This window comes from Mus musculus, chromosome 1, assembly GCF_000001635.26.
Source record: "Mus musculus strain C57BL/6J chromosome 1, GRCm38.p6 C57BL/6J".
In the NCBI taxonomy this organism is placed as follows: domain Eukaryota; kingdom Metazoa; phylum Chordata; class Mammalia; order Rodentia; family Muridae; genus Mus; species Mus musculus.
The window spans coordinates 33719866-33743095 of record NC_000067.6 but is presented as its reverse complement, the minus strand read 5'-3'; the positions used below and the strand labels follow the sequence as shown (position 1 = coordinate 33743095).

The window sequence follows — 23230 nt, the reverse complement described above, 5'->3', positions numbered from 1 at the left end:
TGCACAGAGCAGAATGTTCTGCAGAGACGACGGTGTGAGCAGCCAATGCACCTTTTGGCCAGCAGGGGACGCGCGGTTGAGATCTTGCCCATAGGTGATGCTGGTTTGAGGTGTAAAGGAGAGGGTGGCTGAGCCAGGTGTCTGACACACCGACTAAGCTCTATGTTAGTTTACACCAGAAGGTAGAATAGTAGTGTGGGAGACCCAAGGCCTCAAGACAAAAACATGACTCTTTTAACAACTAGTAGTGAAAGTAAGCGTTTGTAGCAAAACCACTTAAAGCAGGACTCTACTAGGTGACACTAACCGATGACCAGACGGTGAGCGTATTCATATTCAAAGTAGCTCCGTGGGACTTGTTTCTAGGATATTCTGATGTTTGAGGGAGTCCCATCTGCTAATTTATGAATGAAAGCTCTCATGCTGGTGAACTCTGTAGCCAAGGATGGCCTCCCACTGCCCCACACCTGGCTCCTTTGAGCATCCCACCCCACTCTGCTGGCTCACATCACACACACCACACACAATTCATTCTAGCTTTGAAATGTTTTATTTTTTTGAGTTATTGGAATTCAACTTTGTGGAAATTTTAATCAAGTAGTACATTTTAAAATTAACCCCAAAGGCGTTAAGTACCACTCAATAGGAAAACATACAAGTAGTTTTCTATTCGGATTTACAAAAGCATTATTTATTAGTAACAAAAATATAGAAGGGGTTAAGTTTTTCCTTTGACCCAAAGATTTTATTTTTAAAATACCATTTATCAACATCCTACTATAGATACTTCAAGTGACAACAGAAAAGTGGCAGTAACCAAGACTCTTTTGGCCGAATCAGTCTGCCATCTGGGCGCTGGCTACCTGGGCATTTCAGACCCTGCTGGGGTTTTGTTTACCTGTGTGCAGACAGCTTCATTTGTATGATGTATTTTTCAGCTTTATACGTGAAACTCTTAGGAGCAACAGCACGTTCGACGTAACTGTTAGTGTGACTAAAGCCATCTGCTCACCTAAGGCTATGGAAGCCAAAGCTCTGCCCTTGTGGGCTCCCTGCAGCCCACACATCTCTCTGAGGTGCTCCCAGGGCACTCACCACAGCCACCAGGATCCTCCAGAGGCAAGCAGCATCTCAGATTACAAGAGCACCTCAGGGGGCAGCATCGGGTTCTAAGGCCAACTCCCCATCCTAAACCCTCAGAAAGACAGGAGGGCCATACCCGAGTTCTCAGCTCTGCCAAGACAAGTCAGGAGCATCCGCCCCACTTCACTCGGCAGTGGAGGGGTCACACATGCTCCCTGTGGTAGTGCTGGAATTTGAAATCTCCATGTGTATGGTCACCTTGAGTGGAGAAGAAACAGTTCAACCTGCTTTTATTTGAACTGCTGTATGTATATGGGCTGTTTTATAAACTATCTCCTTCTTAGGCCGAGACTGCAGAAACCTGAGGAACTCTTAGATATAGCAATGACTTCACAGCTCTGTGCCCGCCACTAAGAACCGGTGACACTGCAAAAGTTACTTAGAGCACAAAGGTCTGGTGGCCCAGAGTTCATAAACGTTACAGTCACAGAAGAAACCAATAACGTGACCTTTGAGGGTTTCAGAATTGAATATATTGATAAATTAATATTACCTGTGGCTGATTTTAGACCTTTTTAAGTTAGGTAGAAAATACAGTGGTGCAAAGTAAAAACCAAATGTGTAACAAATGCTCCCATAAAAAATGGATAAAACAAAACACATAAACTTCTGTTACAAATATTAAGGAAGGGGCTGGGGTTTAGCTCAGTGGTAGAGCACTTACCTGGGTTCAGTCCTCAGCTCCAGGAGAGGGAGAGGGAGGGGGACGGGGAGACAAGCTAACAAATATTAAGGAAACGGCAGCCATCACCAGACACTGTTTTAAAGAGACAGACCACACACCTTTTTACCATGCATTTAGTGGCTACAAATAAAGCTACAATGTTCTATAAGGAATGAATTTTCTGCCAATGCCATTAAAAGGGTCAACTAATTTATTTGCCAACAAATTTACTTTGTGTAAAAACTGAGGAGTCTGTGTTTGAAGAGGAAAAAAATCACGTCTCACAGCAGGCACCACTGTGTGGATCCAAGTCCCCCACCTTACCCTGCACCAGGGGCGCTAACAGCTGACCACACAGATGATCCTGCCTGCTTGGGATGCCAATGGGAAAAGCAAGCATGTGGACCACCATGGAGGGAGGGCGCTCAGCGACCTCTGCTCGCAACAGGAACCTGTGCTGGGCAGGATGGGTGGTACGCCAAGGGTAAACTTTAAAGAAAAAAAAGACAAGAGAAATATAGGAACTATTTATATATTTTAGTAAAAAAAAGAAAAAAAAAGAAAGGAAAAGCACACGTTCCAAGAAATATCACTTTTATATATTTTGAAGTACATGAAAACCAGGACTGTGGAAACGGGTTATTGATATTTTCTAAGTAAAATGACTGATTAAGGATAATGAGTTTTTAGTAGAACTCATGATATTATCTCTTTGGCAGGCAGGCTGGTGCCCAGCTCACACGTTTCCCCTTCTTTCCCATACCGGGTCTTTACAGGCGCTTCTTACCGATCGTTCCTGATAAGGTCCACGTACACCAAAGGCCACAGAAAAACTTAAGCAATAATGGTAAATGCTATACTAAGAGTGTAAACAAAAGGATGCCTTAGAGTTGCAGGGCTTCAGAAAATCTGTGATCAGGACCAAAGACCATCACTCTGCAAAGATGGTCCCCTTCAGCTTGGAAGTTCAGAGTTTGGTCTCAGGTCAGCAGCCAGAAGCTGGTGTGCACGCGCTCCACAGGGCCTTCTGAGTGGCTGCAGGCTGCTGTGTGTACCGGGCACATTGCTTACAGTGGCTATGGAGAAGGCTCTGGGAGAATCCCAGGAGGGACAGGCCCGAGCAGTCAGACATTTACATTCCTTTCATCTACCTGTCGGAGAGGAAACTGCCTCTACAAGATGTCATAAATACAAATTTGAATAGGAAAGTAGTGTAAAAATTAGCGGTAGTGTTTGGCACACTTGGGTCCAAGTTCTTTCTGTAAAGTATGTCCGGACGCCTCAGGTGAGACCAGAAACATACGCAATGGTTGTACGAGCGAGCGAACTGACTAGAATCTGCATCCCCTTTCCCAGGGCACAGGCCTACTGCCTGAGCCAGGAGTCTGCATGCACACCCCCACAGTCCGCACATCACGGATATTGCACGAGTACCTCTGACAACACACACACCAGGGCAGTCTGACATAGTCCGGGTTTCCCTTCCATATGTTCTTTAAGCATTCAGACTGAACATTCCAGAAAAGCTCGACGCCCAGTGTCAGAACAATGCTTGCCATCCCTCATGGTCCATCAGGGTAAAATGGTTACCGATGTAGTTAGTCATGTTGTTTTTGTCTTCAGAATTTAAAATTCAGCAAAACCTGTTTTTGACATTTCCACTGGTGTCCGTTCAAAAACAGGAGAAGCCTCGTCTAAGGTAAAAAACTAGAGTGAGTCCACAGAGCAGTAATTCTCCAGCAGAGGGCGCCATCTACATTCTGAGGAGCACAGCAGAGCAGCGTTACAATGTCAGCTTTCAGAGCGTGGTGAGAGGCCCACGACACACGCAGGACAGCCCGCACACAGTGCCGTTAACTGCACGGTGCAATTCAGCTTTGTCCTCCATGAAACAGTTTAGGGTACACTACAGCTGCTGAAAGGGTTTCTGGTTCTCTTGGTCCTTTGTTTGTTAGGTCTAAGGTTGATGACATCGCCACCATTAAGGGAACTTGAATTCTGGCCCAAGTGACTTCTGACCGATGCATTAAAGACACCTGTGTAAATGAGGGAAAGCACAGTGACTGATCCGCCTCCACGTCACCTGTCATGTGTTATCATTGATAGTAAAGTGGGACAGAGAAGCCAGTACCTCTGTTGTTTCTGTTTCTGTTTCTTACTGCACTAGAACAGAGCGCTCCTAAGCAGGAAGGTCAGCATCCTATCACGCAGTGCTGCTATACTGACTGCTGCTAACCATCTCCAGGAACTCTGCACCCTGAGGCTAAAACCCCAGACACCAGAGACCAGTGGGTGAGAGGGGAAGCTATCATAGCTGCACCTTGACATGTACTGTGTGCACAATAGCACTGCTAACTCATGAACTACCGAGCATCAAGATACACAAAACCTTGCACCATCAAGGAAACAGACGCTAGGCCAGTCATTGCCGGTGGGAAGCTGTGGTCTAACAGGTGATGCGCAGTATACTGGCAAGTGGTGCCATACAACAGTGTATCATCTTGCTCTGGTTTCTGGAGACAAGGTCCTCTTGTGCAGCTTAGTCTCATCTTGCTGTCAGCATGCCTAAGCAAAACGTACCCGTGAGGGACCACAGACCCAGAGGATGGTCAAAGGCAGCTCTAACCGCACAGCTCCTAAGAGAGGAAGGAGTGCGTACAAAAGGTGGGAGTGCACCCTCACTGTGCCCGCCTAGTGTGTCCAGCGAGCCTCTGAGGCCAAGACAGCATCGAACAACATCAGTAACAAATCCCCTTTTAAAGAGAGAGCTGATAGTCACCGAGCTCAGTAATCATGACTTAACCCAGAGTTCTTACAGAAATGAGCCGGTTACACAATAGGTGCAGCAACAGTAAATGGAGGGCCGGGTCAATGCAACGCACAGGCTGGGTTCTTACCACGCACTTACCAATCTTGTTACTACTTGAGTGTGTCTGTTCTGGATCTTCGGTTATTTGTTGTTTGAGTTTTTGTAGGTGTTTCTCAGCCAAATATTTAAAAACTAGAAAACACACACACAGTCAGTATGACTATGCAAGTAAGTCTATTTTCAGATTGCAATATTTATACTTTCTAAATTAATTTTAAATTACATTAGATGAAAAGAATACGATTTAGTTAAAATTCAGCTTTTAGAAATTATTTGAGTGCTGGAGAGATGGCTCAGTGGTTAAGAGCACTGACTGCTCTTACGAAGGTCCTGAGTTCAAGTCCCAGCAACCACATGGTGGCTCACAACCACCCATAATGAGATCTGATGCCTGACGCCCTCTTCTGGTGTGTCTGAAGACAGATGCAGTATACATACATATAATAAGTAAATATTAAAAAACAAAAAAAAAGGAAGAAATTATTTGAGCAGTCCCTGAGAAGTGCAGTGCAGTGGAGTGCCCAGTGGAGGAACATCGAGTGCACTGTACAGGCCACCCCACCCCCACCCCCCACCCCCCCGCCTCTGCTGTCTGTGAAGCAGAATTATGCTGAACACATGGCCACACTACCCTGACCCAGCCTCTTGCTTTGGAGACAAGGCCCAAGCTGGCCTGAACTGCCGCCTGTACTTCCTAAGTGCTAGGACTATGGGCATGCACCCAGCACACCCTGCTTCCCTGCTTCAGTAGTTCAGTCTTGAAAGACACGTTCGCTTTCTTCAGATGAAGAAAGTGCACAGAATAACCCTAACGACCATGCAGCTGCAATCTAAACATGAAGATTCCGGACTGAGGGAATCTTCAACACTGTCGTCAATCACACCTTCTCTGTTTTTGTCTTATTCACAGGGTTTCTCTGGCTGTCCTGGAACTCACTCTGTAGACCAGGCTGGCCTCGAACTCAAGATTCACTTGCCTCTGCCTCCCAAGTGCTGGGATCAAAGGCGTGCGCCACCACCTTTTGGCTAACTTTACTTTCTTAAACTAGAAAACAGTGAAGAGATGTTACTGCCTGGAGGAATTTCTACTATGGAACAATAATAAAACAATTTGGTAACTTCTAGAAGTTATGCATGAGGAATATGTAGATTATATATATGTCTTTCAGTCAGTTATGCCAGTGTGCACCGGCATGGGGAAGGTGGGGAACCACGGGTGGGCGCCCCTTCCCTCTCTCCTCCCACTGGACTGCAGGGTTGGACACCTCCCTGCTGGTGCCTTGCTGGACGCAGCTTAGGGTTAAGAGCTTATGAAGCACAGGTTGGCAAAGAGGAGCCCGCTACAATCTCAGGAGAGGAAGTGGTAAATAACCACGATCATCACTCACTCATTAGGGAGCCCTGAACACAACACCTTCAAAGTTAATATGATGTGGCAGGAAGAAAATCTTGTCCTCAGCTTGTTTTGCAATCCAATTTCTACGCACGATGGAACTAGCACTTTGGAAACAACGCAGACTTGGGCTGCAGTACTTGCCTTCACTCACGTTGAGGTCCTCCTTCACGGACGTCCGGTAGAACCTCAGCTTTAGCCTTTTGGCCAGTCCCTCCGCTTCCTCACTGCACAGCAACCAAAAGCAAAGCAGGGAAGGCGCTGTTGAGAATTCTCCTAAGTTACCTTCCACTGGGTCTGAGTGACCCCGGAGGGGCAGAGTTGGGGTGGAGTCATGGGAGGGGGAGGGGGAATGGAGAGGTAATGGCAGTGTGGAAGGGTAATGGGAGCAGAGGGTGGAGGGGTGGCGGGTGGCGGGTGGAGGGGTGGCGGGTGGAGGGATGGCGGGTGGAGGGTGACGGGTGGCGGGTGGAGGGGTGGCGGGTGGCGGGTGGAGGGTGAAGGGGTGGCGGGTGGAGGGTGCAATGTGTTTTCAGAGGAAGCGTGACGTTGCTCCCCCTTAACTGAAATGGAAAGGAAGCTGAGTGGCCAGCACCTGAGCAGGCCCTTCCTCTGCACTGTCCTGTGGATAACCACCCATCATTTACAACAGTTGTGCACAAGTCAACAGTGTATCTACAAGTCACATAACAATTATACATTACTTTTCTCTAGAGAATATCTTAAATTGGGCCTGGGGCCACAGCTCAGTTGGTATGAGTGCCCGAATGACATCACAGGTAGACAGAAGGGTCACAGTTTCAAGGTAATCCTCAGTTACTCTGGGACCCAGACACTCAGGCTAAGAAGCTATTTATCTTTAACAGCATTTGAATCAGTGCACTGTAAGTTACTGATCTTCTTCTTCCTGCCAAAAGCCAAAGTGAGCACATTAGTGGCCACGCTGGGAACAGACTTTTATTTTCATGAGGACTGTAGATTTACGGGACTGTAGGTGACTCCCTGTGACCCCTAGACTCCTGATTTGCATTCCCTGGGTATCTCTCTCAACCCTGACACCAGGGCTGGCCTGTGGAGACATCAGAGAGGTCATCGAAGTCATTATGGTTCCTCTCGAGGCAATGGCTGCCATTTTGTAAGAATATGAAAACATCAAATAGCCCTAAAGAAGGCTGAGTGCGTGAGCCACCTCAGAGCAGACCCTCCTCCGGGCTTGCAGACAGGAAGATAGGCCCGGCATGTATGAGGCTGAGGCTGGAAGGCTCTGAGTTCACTTGGATAGGGAGTGAGCTTGTGCCCAGCCTGGGCCACAGAGCCAGACACACACTCTCAACAGGCAAGGCAAGAAAGAGTGAGAGAAAGAAAAGTTAGACAAGGGTTTAAAAGCTAGCAACTATTATTAACAAGGAAGGATAAATATGTACAGATAAAAAGCTAGATGGTTAAGGTCCACAAACGTTTAAGGGAATCCAGAGATGGCTCGATGGTTAAGATGACAGCTTGCCGCACAGCCATGCAGACCACTAGGCCAGCTCCAAGCATCCAGCTAAGGAATGGGCTTCGGTCTCATACACACCTCAGAGGCCACAGCTGTCGGGGTATGGAGCCAGGAGGGTCATGGGGGCTTGCTAATCACAAGCCTTGTTGGTTTTGTTTTTGTTTTTTTTTTTTTAAGGCTAGCAGTGGTCTCCATGTTGATGAGAAACCCTGCCTCAAATAACATCCTCCCCCTCCCTCTCTCCTGCACACTTAACTTTCTAAATTGAGCTAACACTTCTGAGAATTCAAAACTTGCTCAATGCTATCCATACAGAGATCCACTTCCTACAAACATTAAAACACCCAGAGAAGCTTTGCTCCCTTCCTTCCCCTTTTTTAATTTATTTTTTAAAAATTGGCCCTTCCTATGTAGCCCAGGCTGGCCCAGAACCTGGGTAGCCCTATCTCAGCCTCCAGGGGGCTGGAATCTAGTTGTGCACATGGGGTAGGAGAAGCATGTCAGTCCACCTACGGTCCCCTGCGGCAGCAGATTTTAAAGTCTGCCACAGAAAGACCTTCAGGACAAGTCAGGATGAGAAATGCTTTCATACAGATTTAAGCTAGGGGAGTAGGGCTATGGAGAACAGGAAAGAGAGACAGGCAGGCGGGCAAGAAGAGCGACATCTTACTTTTTGATGCATGAATCATCCAGCAGATCGATCTTGTTTTGCACCAGTGCGGTTGGTATATCTCCAACCTCCGCTACTACTTTTTCTCTCCAGCTGGAAATCGCTTCAAAAGATTCCCTGTCTGTGGTAGAAAACACAAGCACACAAGCCTGGGCTCCTGCAAGATCACAAAAGGAAACTGTCACCAGATTGACAAAGTGACTGTGTGCAGGGCATGGACAAAGACAACTTTCACTTAGGACGGTTTCCACTGGACCAATACTGAACACACGTTTTAACAATCTCCTTCAGTCAATGGACTTTCAGATTAAAAAGCACAGGATGTTATGAAGAACAAGCGGTTCAAGTGTCAAAGTTAACTCTAACTGAACAGGTTATAGTTAAACATTACAAAACAGGGCTTAATTCCAACCACAAGGCAGAGTGGACAGTAAGTAGTGGGAATGGCAGGCTTTTATTGAAAGCCTCACAGTGAGATTTGTAGTCTGCTTAAGCACAGATCTCAGGAAAACTCAGTGTTATTTAAACACTGAGTTAACAAAGGACCAAGGAAAACCCAGCCTCCTTTCAGCTATTCGGCAGGTGACAGAATGGGCAGAGACCAAGGGAATGTCAGGACAGAGGAGAATGTAATGTTGATGCAACAGATGAGGTGACCTGGGAGTAACTAAGCAACTGGCAGACACTGGCCAGGCAAACACTGGGATAGGCCAGCTCCTGCCTGTGTTCCCTTCCTCATGGGACAGCTGCAGAGACCATTCTGTGCTGTCAGAACGAGACACCACCTCCAGCAGATTCCTCTTTTTATGTCTAAAGGATTTTGTTTTTATTTGTGTCTTCTTGGTTCTGCAGGCCTTGGGTTTCTTAGGGCATTCCCAGGAGGATCTGGTAAATCCTTGAGCCTCCCTAGACAGCTCTACCAGGTTCTTTAAAGGGACTGGACCCACGGTTCCTGCAGTGATAATTAGCTTCTCGATTCTATACAGTCGTAGCCTCAGGCTGGTGAAAGTGCCAAGCTCCCCCTTCCCTAACACTCTCCCCCTTCTACTTTTTCCTAGGACACAAATAAATCACTGGGGCTGGAGGTGGGGCTCAAGGAGAGACTTGTACCTGTCAAAGGCAACTAACATAATAAAAACTATCTATAGGGCTGTAAAGATGGCTCAACAGTTAAGAGCACTGACTGCTCTTTCCAAAGGTCCTGAGTTCGTATCTCAGCAACCACATGATAGCTCATGAGATCTGATGCCCTCTTCTGGGGTGTCTGAAGACAGCTACAGTGTACTTACATATAATAAAAAAGTAAATCTTTAGAAAAAAGCAAAACAAAACAAAAAACCCCTATCTGTAGAGCCAGAGTTGAAATCTCAGTCAGTCAGCTCAGAGACACCCCAACCACAGTGTTTGCTCTCACTGGCAGCAGCTCCTCTGCTAGAGGTCCCTGCCTCATCCAGGCTGGAATCTTAACCTGCTTGAGCAGAGAAGCACCGAGTACCACAGCCATGCCATGCCGGGAAGTTAGTATGACGGCGCTCTTCCCATTCCACCTGCTCTTACACGCTCTCCACCCCTGGTGGTGTCTCCCGCACTCTGCCTGGGGGTGGGGTTGACACAGATGACTCATCCACAGTGGAGCACTGTTACCTCACCACTGTCCAGTTACGAATGTCTGTATTCACCACTACCCCCTGGAAACAAGCAGCTCTGACTACACTGAGAGCAACCCAAACCTGTGCACATAAGCACAAACCATTAGACGGCAGCTTACAATGCACTAGCACACTGTTAGCAAGGCGGCAGGAGGCTCCCCATCAGGGACCTAAGATCGCAGGCTCCTGACTACGTCTGCAGTACCAGGCATGCCAGTTCCATACTCAGTCAGGAAGAAGTTGGTCACTCCATAACTGTCCCACACTGGCATATTACGGTGACAGTGAGCACATGTGGCCAGGCATGTCTGTGTGTTGTATGGTACCACACAGAGTCCAGTGCTAAATGAGACTGTTGATATCTTCTCTCCCACCAGAGCCTGCACAGTGCCCCCAGCCCTCCGAGAGCTAGCTATCTGGGAGTTTCCCGGTCAGTAGAGGTTAGTGAGTTCTGACCATTTGGATTGGATGTGGTAGAAACAGTGAGAAACAGCAACAGCCTGAGTTGTTCCCGGTACCTCTGGGGCTTCCCTGACCAAGGTGCCTTATGGGAGGTAGCTTGTGTTTGGCACTGAGGTCTTCATTATTAAAGCCCCCCTGAGGACTCGCCGTCAAAGTGATGATTTGTTAAATCCTACACTATGAGAAAGCTGGAAGATCCAGCCACTTTGAATACAGTATGGGCCACACAGTATGGGCAGATCCACTTTTAAGAACTATTATGTGTGGGAAAAAGACATGGCTGCCCAGATTATGAGCTTGTAATTAAAACAGCTAAGTTTCCTGATAAAGAGACTAGCTCCCCCAATCTTGGGACAAGGGTACTTGTCAAAAGCCTAGACATTTCAAAACCAAAAGAAACTCAAGTTGATGCTCTCCAAAACAGACAACAGACCTTGAGAAACCTAGAAAGAAAACATCGGCCTGGAATAGGGCTGCTGTGTGGGAATCCAGAGTCTTTCCTTTTCTCTTAGTAATACCTTGGGAGAAATAGAGATAACTATTAACCAAGAAGAAGCAAAGGCCCTGCTGGGTATTGGAGCTACTGATTGCTCTAAATCCCGCATTTAAAACCTTGAGAGACTCTGCCCCCCATGGTCTCCACACCATCTATGAAGAAGCCAGAAGATCTCTATAAGAGGAGCTGACAGCCTTCTTTCACCAGTACCATGGAATCATGGACAAACCCTCAACAGACACAGATAACTAAGCTCAGCTGGCCTGGCTGATCCCTGACCTAATATAAATGACCCACGTTGAGGGAAGACAGACTACTGGGGATCAAACCCATCAGAGGGTTGTGATGCCATAGGGAAACACATATGTCCCACATATTTTTCTCAAAACCTTAAATCTGATTTACAGTTTTCTCATAAGTCTGCTCAGATGCAGTAAGTCAATGAATGACCTACCTGCATGTTCTCCCTCCCATGATACCTGTCTCAAACATACAAACTTATGGCAGCAACTGGCTAAGACAGGACATAAAGCATCAAAGATAAAATGTAATTTTGCCAACAGGAAGATGAATGACTGGGTTATATTGTGGCTTCTTTGGGATTCCTCATAACTCTCCAGTTGTATTTCTGCTACTGTAGAAATTTTCCTACCCCTAAAACAAAAGCAAAACAAAACCCAGACAGTTACGGGAATTCCTAGGACTAAGTACTTACTAACTGTTCAGCCCTGTGTAAACTTAAACAGGAACAATGATAGCACACAGCTAGACCAGAAGAGAGGCAGTGAGTGAGGGTGGACCACCAAGCCCCGCACTAGGGCACCCAGACCCTAGCTCTCCCTTTCCCCAATCCTTTCATGAGACACAAGATGCACTGGGCTGTCTCAAGATCAGGGGAAGAAAGAGCCCTTGGTGTGATAGCCAGCAGTCAGAAATGGTAGCTGGAATACATGGACTGCCGGAGGGCCATCTCTGCCGTGGCTGCTCTACTAAATGCAGCCAAGGAGGACAGACAGACAGACAGACAGACAGACACAAATACACACACACACACACACACACACACGCCTCATCATACAGAACTGCTGCTAAGTTGACATCACATCCAGGACTACTCAGTTACCTAAGATTTATTTTTATGTGTATTTATGCATGTCTGCATGCATGTATATATGTTATATAGGCATGTACATACCTACACTATATGGATACTGTATGTATATATGTATGTTATGCAGGCATGTACATACACACACTATATGGTTACTGTATGCATGCATGCATGCATGTATGTATGTATGTATGTATGTTTTGCAGGCATGTACATACAGACACTATATGGTTACTGTATGCATGTATGTATGTATGTATGTATGTTTTGCAGGCATGTACATACACACACTATATGGTTACTGTATGTATGTATGTATGTGTGTATGTTATGCAGGCATGTACATACAGACACTATATGGACATGGATGCCCTTGAAGGAAGAAGTGCAGGTGTCAGATACCCTGGGATGATGAGAGCTGTGAGCCTGATGCTATGACTGCTAAGCCACTTTTCAGGCCCTGGGATGCTTAGGTCCTTATGAAATACTTTTGCTTTCATCTGCAGACATTTGCTAGTGCACTGCATCTCTCTCAAGCAGCTGCCTTGGTCCCTGAATCAGATGAACAAGGAGATACAGGGCCATGCAAAGAGATGATCACAGATCTTTATCCTAAGACACCTACTGGAAACATCTATTAGAAAAGCGGAATTATTTTATTTATGAGATGACAAGGATATTTTCTGCCAGGATATTTAATTTCTTTTTGACCCTTGATATAAACTGAGAATTCCCATTGCCTGTGATTGAATCTGCTCTAATGGCTAAACTTGCAGCCTTAACCAGGGCATAGCAATGGCCAGAAGATAAAAAGTTAAATGTTTATCCATCTCGTGGCAACACACCCAGAGTGGTTCATGACATGCTTCAGAAACAGGACTTCTGACTTCCTCTGGCCAGCATATTCAAAACAGTCAATGAATCTCAATGATTAGATCCCAACCATTTGCCCAAACAGGCCATTCTGTAACAAACAACAGTGAAGTGACACTCAGCTGGTAAGGCACAAAAAGGGCTTCAACGTATGAGACCACAGGCAGGAAAGAAGCCATCCAGTTCACGACGACACTATTCCTGAACTCCTCCTTCAGATTCAACAGGTGGCACCACGACAAGAAAGGGCGCCAGGCAACAAAAGGGCTGCAGTCTCAACGGTGAGTCCCACCTGTGGTGAGGTCCTATTGGCAGGCCTATGATAGCCACTGAATGCCCACCTGCTCTTCTGGAATACACAGCTGCTAATTCACTGGACACCAGAAAGAATGACCTCCTGGCATAAGCAGCATTTTTGGAAGACTGCCCCAGCAACAGCTTACAATATATTCAAGACAGTCTATTTGTCCCAAAGACAATGTTGTACAACCCTTCAAGGGACATAACACATATCTGTTTACCAGATGACCATTTGAAGCCTGTCAATTAGACATTATCCAAATGCTTCCAGCACAAGGATATTATTATGTCTTAGAACAAATCTGCACACTTGCCCATTTGCTGGAAAGCCACTGCCCACTGATAGGAAACACATCTGTTGTAAGGAATTATTCCTCGGGCATTCCTGAAGAGCTGTGTAGTGGATCTGGAACTCACTCTACCGACAGGTCTTTAAATCTCTCTGTAAAGTCTGGCCTATCCGACAAATGCTCACCATACCCAACCCCCCAGTGTGGCCAAGTGAACCAACAGCACCGTAGAAACCAGCCATATGGAAGGTAAAGCTCTCTCTCTGCCCTGGCCGAAATCCCCCGTTGGTTCTCCTTTGGAGATAACCATTGGACATCCTACAGAAGGGCATAAAGACCTAAATGAGCCATTTCTGCTAAAGGGAGATCTTAGACACGGCTGCAGTGGACTTATGGAATGATAATGAAAAATTCGTAATTGGTTACAAAATGCTTCCGGCATGAACTCCAAGGCGATAAAAGGCTGAACGAACTAAAATGTCGACCGTTAGAGAAGGGCATCAAGGACTCTGACTCCGACAGAGAGGACCGAGTCAGGCATCTTAACTGCCTCCCGTGCTGCAGCTCCTGCTCAGGGTCCTCTGTCTACCTCAGACATGCAGCACCTCCTCCTGATGCCACATTGGGACCCCAGAAAGGCTGGGTGACCCTCACTGTCTACTCCACCATCAAATAAGGACCAACAATAGGGCTTAAAACCCTATCCTGGGCCCTTTTAGTCATTTTCTGAGAATTTAAAAATATTCATACCGAATATTTATATTTAAAATGTCCATACTAAAGGCTTGAATACATGTTACCCCTCTCTAGCCATGCTTCAGTTGTGCCTGCTTCCTACCCAGACCTCCCATCTTACTTGAACCAAGTCTTTACTCTTGAAAAGATTCAAATTTCTCATTGCCCGCAGGGAAGAACTTATAACTCAGTGTAACTTGGACTTTTAAAAAAATTCCAGGAAGAGCCCTATAATAAATCTTATACCTACAGGAATTCCGTTTTGGATACCTGTATTTTAGAGCTTCAACCTCTATAGCTAAGACACTTAAATAAATTCTCTCCATTTCTTTTTAAGTTACTATTTGCACTGCCATCAATACTGGAATAAGATACATGAAATTCCTAGATATAGCACTTGCTCTGTTGAGCCTACCCATGTTCCCTGTCACAACATAACATGGGCTTTCTAGTGTACCATAACCTGTCCCATGACCATTTGCCCAGTAAGCACGGCCTGAATATCTCATAGTATTGTACCTAACAAAACCTACCAATCATGTGACCTCTGATCCATAGGAACTAACTTGGTGGCCTGAAACTCCAGATGACATTCCTAGCACCCCCATGGTGGCTCATAACCCATGGAACCCTAGTTCCAGGGCATCCTGGACTCCCTCTTCCGGCTTTCAGGAGCATTGCATACACGTGGTACACATACAGACATGCAGGCAAACCTTGAACACATAAAATAAAAGTGAATTTAAAAAGGAAGAGGACAGAAGATAGGGAAGTCTTGTAAAGGAAAGTGGCATATGGCAAGAATGGTCTAAAAATACCAGACAACTTTCCAGGGCTGGAAGAGGTGTGTCCTTCAGCACGGCACAGACTGTTAACAACGTCTACACAGATGGAATCTATGAGGTACCTATAGAGAAGTGGCCAAACTTCTTAAAGCCCAGGTTAGGACTAATGGTCTATAGCAACTTTATGGAAAACAATGGAGTTTGTAAGAGCCCATGCTCCCTGATTAAATGAATCTTCAAGGTAACTCATGGTGCAATTAGCTATGAGTAGAAAAATACTAAATAAAACTTACATCAAATACTACAAAACGACTCCTACTGGACCCACTTCCCTCTGTGTAAACTGAGAACAAGATCCTGGTAAGTTTGTTTCCCACCAGTGTGGCCGCTTGTCCTATTCTAAGAGAAACACCTGGCATGGCTAAAGGACAATGCTGCTGAGAAGGAATGAGAAGGACACTGTATTGTTATCTGAGCTCTTCTGTCACGTCACTTTCTCTTTACTTCTCCAAACCAGAATCTGCTTCAAAGCAAGGTAATAGGACAAGCCATGTTATTATCCACAAATGAGAGTTACAACAGCCTAGACACTGCAGACAAATCTCTTCTAAAATTAGAGCTCGCCACTCTGCACAAGGTGGAGCTACAGAGTCAAACTGGAAAGAAGAAAGACTGGAATTAAAGACAGTGAATGGAGCCGGGCGGGCGTGGTGACACACGCCTTTAATCCCAGCACTTGGGAGGCAGAGGCAGGTGGATTTCTGAGTTCAGGGCCAGCCTGGTCTACAAAGTGAGTTCCAGGACAGCCAGGGCTATACAGAGAAACCCAGTCTCGGAAAAAAAAAAAAAAAAAAAAAAAAACAAACAAAACAACAAAAAAAATTTTTTTTAAATTTAAAAAATAAATAAATAAAAAATAAAAAAATTTAAAGATAGTGAGCCATTTCAAGTACTCCAAACATCAAATAAAATGTCCCAGGAGGCATCAGTGGATGTAGACATAGAGACACATAAGAAGATTATTTGGTACTGTGCCAGTCTGTTACCTTTACATCACGAGGCCCAACTGATGACTATGGTATTCCTATTATACATCATATGCAATACTACATCAGATTCAGAGGATACACACACACACACACACACACACAAAACCAAACATGCAGTTCAGATCATGTAGGTTAACAAACTTTATATGATCCAGGAATTTCTTCCATAATGACTTTACCTGGTATTCCTTCCTTCCTCTTTCTCTCTTTCTTTTCTGTTTGATTTTTGGGACAGGGTCTCTCTACACAGCCCTGGCTGTCCTGCAACTCACTATGTAGACCACACTGGCCTTGAACTCACAGAGGTCCACCTGCTTCTGCCTCCGGAGTGCTAGGACTAAAGCGCCATACTTGACCAATCCTTTCTCTTAAAGACTGCTCTTTCGCCTACTTAGCCTCATGTTGCTCAGATGCTAGGAAAGAGCATTTAGTGATGGGATTTAATATTTAATAAAATATCTGACACTCAACGTGTATACACTAGAGGAGAAAAACACAGAAACAGACACTGGCTATATAGTCAATCTTAATCCAGGGTAGACACCACTTTTCAGGGAGACAGGGTCTCTCTGTCCCTATGTAGTCCTGGCTAGCCTGGACTATGTGGACCAGACCGGCCTTAAACTCATAGATACCTAGATATCCACCTGCCTCTATCTCCTGGGTGTTGGGATTAAAGGCATAAACCACACCCAGCTACAATCCTAGAAATGAACAGCTAAAGGCTATACTACTTCCAGACTTCTCTATTAATCAAATTAATACACCTTGTCTGTGCCTTAAGCTAATCTGAAGGTGTTTTTCTGTTTTCAGTGATCTTACGGAACCCCAAAGAAACCATACAGGAATACCGAGCAAAGCACCTCTCAAATGTAAGAGACTTTCTGCTGTTTCCACTCACTCGCTCGCTCGCTCGCTCTCTCGCTCATTCAGCCCGTGGGTAAAGAACGCTCCCCTTTGTGATGAGAGGTGCACACAGCGGAGGAGCTACCAGTGGCCCACTCTTCTGCCATCCCAACTTACCCAGATACGAAGTTAGCTACATGACTGTGATGAGCTCTTCACAGGCATCTCTTTATAGACTTAAGACCATTTTCAGATAAATGGATGATTTTTACAGAAACCAAAGCCATTTATAGCCTTTTAAACCAAGGGAAACAATGTAATTTAAACCTCATGTTTACAACACAAGTCACAACACTAGGGTAACTTTGTAGTTCCGGTGAAGAACAAACTCTACAGAGAATGGTGTGATCTGGGATTATCTAAAAGGTACTAGAGTAGCCAGTGGGGTAGGGTTATAATCTCTACCCAGGGGGCTGATTCAGGAGACTCTAAGGGTATGTGCTTTGCCCAGGCTTCACTCTTTAGCAACACCAAAGCATAAAAAAAGAGTAACGAAACTCAATCACGGGGAAGAAAATAAACCAGATGCCAATGCTATCTAGAAGGAGGCCTGAAAGAAACAGATGGGCCAGTTTCTGGCTGATTCCGTCTCCAAGCCTTTGTGCATCATGTGACTTTAGGGTGGGACAAACTGTCTACAGTACAAAGCTTTAGTTCTTTAAAAGGTCTTTAGAAGGATAGTGAACCAGAGCCTTTAAAAATCCCCTAGAACTAACTTTTCTTTTTCCTATTTATTTGTATTTTGAGGCGGGCTCCCCTATTTATCACTGTCTGGCCTAGAGCTGGCAACGTAGACCAGGCTAGCCTCAAACTTGTCATGACCCTCCTGCTCTGCCCCCGCCTCCCCAGTGCTGAGATGACAGGGGTGTGCCTCCACACCCGGCCAACACTATGTTTGGTATTGCTGTCCTCATTTTCTGGTTCTGGGGATTGACCTCAGGGCTCTGGGCATGTTAGGCAAGAGAAGCAGCATCCCTCCATGGTCTGGGCTTCGGCTCCTGCTGAGTCCCTGCCTTGAATGCCCTCTGTGATGGAGACTGTGACCCAAATACTGTAAGATGAAAGAAGCCCTCTCTTCCTAAACTTACTTTTGGTCATGATAGTTTGTCAGGCCAACAGAAACCCTATGTTAAGACACCAAAAAAAGCAGTGTTCCTTTATCTAGCCAGAAGAAACATTTCACCTCGATAGTAGGCCTTCGTGATTGCATCAAACTCCTCTTGACCTGCAGTGTCCCATAACATTAGCCTTACATCTTCATCGTTAACCCTGAAACAAAAGATGAGTTTATTCCATACAAAATGTAAAGATTTATGTACATGTTTATTTTCAAATCAAAAGTCTGAAAGCTCTGTGGCTGATTCCCGGAGTGCAATGGTTTTGAATGACGGGGGTGTTCCCGGTAGTGAAACATTACACTCTGTCTGCCAACTTCTTCTACAATGAGTCGTAGACAGTGGCTCTGAGATCAGCAGAAGTGGGAAAGCCGACTCCCTTGGGTCGGATCATTTCCTCCTCTTACTACACCATTCTAAATGGGCTTGGCATCCTAGCAATGGAATGAGAATTGGGAAAGAAGCAGCCTGCTTGGTGGACCTCTACCTTAAAATACAAACAAAGAAACAAACAAAACCCTTGTCATGTAGTTGATTCTCACTACAGTTGCTCTGGTCTCCATCACTGTGTGGTGCTGGAGATCAAACCCAGGACCCTTTGCGTGCTAGCCACATGCTTTACCACTGAGCTACACCCTCTGCTCTCAAATGTTATTGTGAGTATTAGATTAGCAAATACAGTGCTATCCTATTCCTGAGGAATAGGTCGGGCTCATGATACATGTGTGCGATCCCAGCCCTGGACCCCGAGGCAGGAGAGCCTGAATTTGTGCTATATAATAAGGTATTGCCTCAACACAGCTTGAGGCCAGCTTATAAGCACAGGGTCAGGGAAGCTGAAGCCCGGGGAGGACAAGCAAGAGGACTGGGGTTAGGGTCATCTGGTTATAAAGCAAGGTCAAGGCCAGTGTGGGCAACATATGGCCTCACTTAAAACTCAACATAACCGAGCACTGTTAGCTGTACATGAGCGTCTGCTACTCACTGGCTGGCATGGTTAGACGGCACAGCTGTTTCTCTTTCCCGTCAAGGCTTAGACACTTTACAAATCGGAACCAAGGGATAAAGCGCTGGGTACGTACTGAATCTGTCGCTCCAAAAAGTCTACGCCGATGGTTTTCTTGTAGTCTTTTGTGAAAATGCCTTTGCAGTAGCGCTGAATCATGCTCGACTTTCCAACCGCCCCATTCCCCACCACCACCATCTTGATGGCCACTTCCATATCTTCCTCCAACATTTTTGAAACAGGAAGAGTTTCTGCAGCAGCTCTAACTCCAGGAGACCACACTGTCTCCCTCAAACCTGTAATTTAAAACAGAATCGTTTCTATCAAGAGACAATCACACAGCACTGCAGTAATCGCTAAGACGGAGGCTCCCGGCCCGCCGTCTCCCTTGTTAACCTTTGAAAAGTAAAAGACTTAGCCGTACAAGTCTCTCTGTCATGGAGACAACGTCTTGTCATGGGGGTTGAAGAACTAAATTTATTACTCAGCCTCTCCAAGATTCCGTTTCCTGGCAATAATATCCATTTCACGGGGTCGCTGACCAAGGATACACTACAAACGTTAGCAGTGTGTAACTTACACATGCAAACATTCATTTTACAGAACTCAGTGAATCTCACACTGTGTAGCAACAAATGCGTTAATAGATACAAAACCCAAGAGAACTGCTTTCAACCTTAGAGATAGTTTTTTAAGCACTCAAAGAAAGGTTTTGTGTAATTATGTGCAGTCATGGGTCACACTGGGCTCTTGCTTAACTGTTTCTTTTTTAAAAAAAAGAATTATTTATTTTATGTATGTGAGTACACTGTAGCTGTCTTCACACACACCAGAAGAGGGCATCGGATCCCATTACAGATGGTTGTGAGCCACCATGTGGTTGCTGGGAACTGAACTCAGGACCTCTGAAAGAGCAATCAGTGCTCCTAACCACTGAGCCATCTCTCCAGCCCTTGGTTAACTGTTTCAGTGTGCACATCTTGATGAACGCTGAACAAATTATCTGATGTAACAAATTCTTTGGTTTGAGACCAGTCATAGTTTATCAGACCATCAAAATAATAGAATAGCATGCTTTATACTAAAAAGAATAGAAAGTCAATTTCCTCATTCTTTTTTTTTTTTTTAAAGATTTATTTATTTTTATTATATATAAGTACACTGTAGCTGTCTTCAGACACTCCAGAAGAGGGAGTCAGATCTCATTACGGATGGTTGTGAGCCACCATGTGGTTGCTGGGATTTGAACTTTGGACCTTTGGAAGAGCAGTCGGGTGCTCTTACCCACTGAGCCAGCTCACCAGCCCCAAATTTCCTCATTCTTAAAATGACCAGCCCACTTGGCTACTCTAGAGGCAGTAAAATGCCGTTTGCAGGAACCCATCAGTACACAGACTGCACCTGAAATGCAAGAACTCTCTTAAGCTTCCAGAGTTGCCCTGGGCACTTCAGAAACTTGCATGGTCCTAAGAATCTTCTAGAAGTACTTGTTAAAGTGGGTCTCCTGAGAAGAGCTAACCATCCATGATCCGAAACCTCAGAGCAGTAGCCTTGAATCTCGTTTTTGAAGAGAAGTGCAAGCTGGGTGTGGTGGTCCAGCCCTGCAATGCCAGCACTCAGCGACAGAAGAAGGAGGTCACTACCAGTTTAAAGTCTGCCTGGACTACAGTGAGATCATAGCTACAAAACAAACAAGAAAAGCCTAGAAGCATCAAAGGATGAGGCTTAGCCTTCCCGTCAGAAAGAGCCACCTGCACTGCCACCTTTGGGATGTACCGTGGGATCCACACTTGCCTAAGAGGAACATTGGTGGGCAGGACAACTAGACTGAGGAGTGGGGTTCCCCTTTGCACTGGGCTCTCTACCAGAGCAGCTGCAGGCTGGACCTCCTTCCTGGAAACCCTCCTTTCGCAGGTGTCAAAGGGCATCGCAGTCTTAAGGCTCTTCCTTCCGCGGTCACAGGAGCCTCCCCATAAGCCTGTTGTGCTGCTAACGCTATCTTGGCATTTGCTTCTTTAACAGTCCAAATGGATACTCTCGCTCATGAAGTTTTATAGTCACGTAAATGTTAGAGACTCTGGACTGTGCCTAATGTTGGAACCCAGGAGAACTTCAAAGAACTTGGATCCTGTGCTCAGAGAAGATGATTTCAATGCTCTAGGATGAAACCAAGACTTCAACCACCAGCCTCTTATAACCCTGAAGCTCAGGAGCAAATCTAAATCTAGCAAGAGTGGTGGAGAATGCTGTTATTCAGGGTCTCACATGACGGACTGAGGCCAGAGAGCACCTGGGAGCTCCAGACCAGTGTGGGCTACACAGTGAAATGCCATCTCAGAAAAAAACAGAAAAACAATAACAATACAAACCTACACTCCTTACCAAGATCTGACCGTGTTCATCCAGCTTGTGTTTCACACTGGCTCAGTTTTGGGAAGTCGACTTCCTCTTCTCAATCTAAACAATTCTTCACCCTACAATTAACGTTCAAAAACAAAACAAAACAAAAAACCCTCAATAGTATCAACAACAAAATAAGCCATCTCCCCAGACCTATAACAACTCAATTCATAATCATATAAAACTGAAAACTCCCCAAATGCCCTTCAGTGGGCGGATAATATAATTGGCTATGTTTAGCACATCTACCTAATTAAACAGGGAGTAGAAGGAGAAAAGGGCTATCCACACAGGAAACTGTGGAACAGATAATGTGGCTTAATTGGTACACTGTTTGTCTAGCTCCACAAGGCCCCGGACGCCATGCCTAGCAGCCCGCGGCGCACACACACACACACACACACACACACCTGGCATGACGGCACATGTCTGTCATCCCAGCACTAGGGAGGTAGAGGCAGAAGAATCCTAAGGTCATGATTATCCTTGCTACTGGAGCAAGTCTGAGGCTAGCCTGGACCACCTGAGATCTTGTCTCAAAAAGATATGAAGAGCCTGTCCCCCCAATAACCAACAGGGCCGCATCTTGAATCTCAAAGGTGTTTATATATAGTCATGGAAGACAGTTATCAACATCTCAAACTGTTACACTAAAATGGCATTCTGAAAACAGTGATTTCTAGGAATCAGGAATAAGAGGTAAGATATAAAGAGACAACATGAGGTTTTAACAGGTAGCAGGACTGGTTTCATATCCTGACCAGATATATGAATCTAAAACTCTCCAAATGGTTATTTGGGTTTTTTTTTTTACCATATGGAAGTTAAAAAATAAAATTTAAACAAAGATGTGAAAGCAGATCGTAGCGTCGGGAATTACTGTTAAGATTCTCAGAAACTAGTTACAACACTGCATCCCAGCCTTCAGGGGGAAGAGGCTCTGAGTTTGAGGCCAGCCTGTCTACACAAGTTCCAAGCCAGCCATGCCATCACAGGGAGAGCCTATCCCAAATCACACATGCTTTTAAGAAAAAAAAAATGCAAAAAATAAGTATGTTCTTTGAAAAGCACAATGCTACATATAATTAAAAACCGACAGTAATTATCAATGTCCTCTCTTCTCGGTTTCAAATCCCTTGGCAACCAATGCAGACTCTCGCGTAGGCAAAGGAAAGGATGGGTCAACTTGCTAAAGAAAGGCTTGCCGGGTTTGTTTTTTCCTACAGCAACCCGCCCGTTACAGAAGGCACTGGGATCGTCCCAGGCGGAGTCGCGCAGCCCTGTGCGTCCCGCGCCGCGCCGCACCCGCATCAAGTTCTCCCACTCTCGGGTTCCCGCTCCTGGGAAGCCACGGCGGTTGGTGAGCGAGCCGCGGCCGGGGTCGTCGGCGCGGAGCGGTCCCCACGAGGACGCGAGAGCAGAGCGCCGCCCGCAGCCGCCGTCCGCGCCCACAGCGACATCCCGGCGGCACCGCAGCCCCGAGCCGAGGCCGCGCAGGCCGCACTCACCTCTGCCCGCAGCCCGGAACCCTCAGCGCGGAGCCCGCAGCCCGGAACGCACAACCCGCAGCGCTGAGCCCGGAACGCACAGTCCGCAACACCGAGCCCGGAACGCACAGCCCGCAGCACCGAGCCCGGCTCCTCCCCGCGGACGCCTCGTACCCGCTCCGCTCTTTCAGAACGATTATGAGTCTCTAGCGAACTTTATTAGTATCCGGGTTCACCGAGCTACTCCTTGCCGACGCCGCCGGGGATGGAGGGCGCGCCGGACTCCCGCCCGCCGCGCTGAGGAGCATGCGCCACCTGGTCTGCGCATG

General features: G+C 46.1%; 1 protein-coding gene across 4 annotated transcripts; it reads right to left on the bottom strand.

Annotated features, from left to right (window-relative positions):
• Positions 1-531: 531 nt before the first annotated feature.
• Rab23 (RAB23, member RAS oncogene family) lies at positions 532-23200 on the bottom strand. 4 transcript variants are annotated; one of them, NM_008999.4, is made up of 8 exons: positions 22923-23200; positions 21397-21488; positions 19091-19310; positions 18077-18162; positions 8238-8394; positions 6214-6296; positions 4716-4808; positions 532-3843 (listed from the first exon to the last, which is right to left on the bottom strand). In NM_008999.4, exons 3-8 carry the CDS (start codon positions 19243-19245, stop codon positions 3704-3706), a joined length of 714 nt encoding a protein of 237 aa, NP_033025.2. In that variant the 5' UTR covers positions 19246-19310; positions 21397-21488; positions 22923-23200; the 3' UTR covers positions 532-3703. The 4 variants fall into 4 exon arrangements, with proteins under 4 accessions (NP_033025.2, XP_006495865.1, XP_006495864.1 ...); XM_006495802.4 differs by having other exon boundaries at positions 21384-21488; positions 22923-23011; XM_006495801.4 differs by having other exon boundaries at positions 22720-22930.
• Positions 23201-23230: the final 30 nt, after the last annotated feature.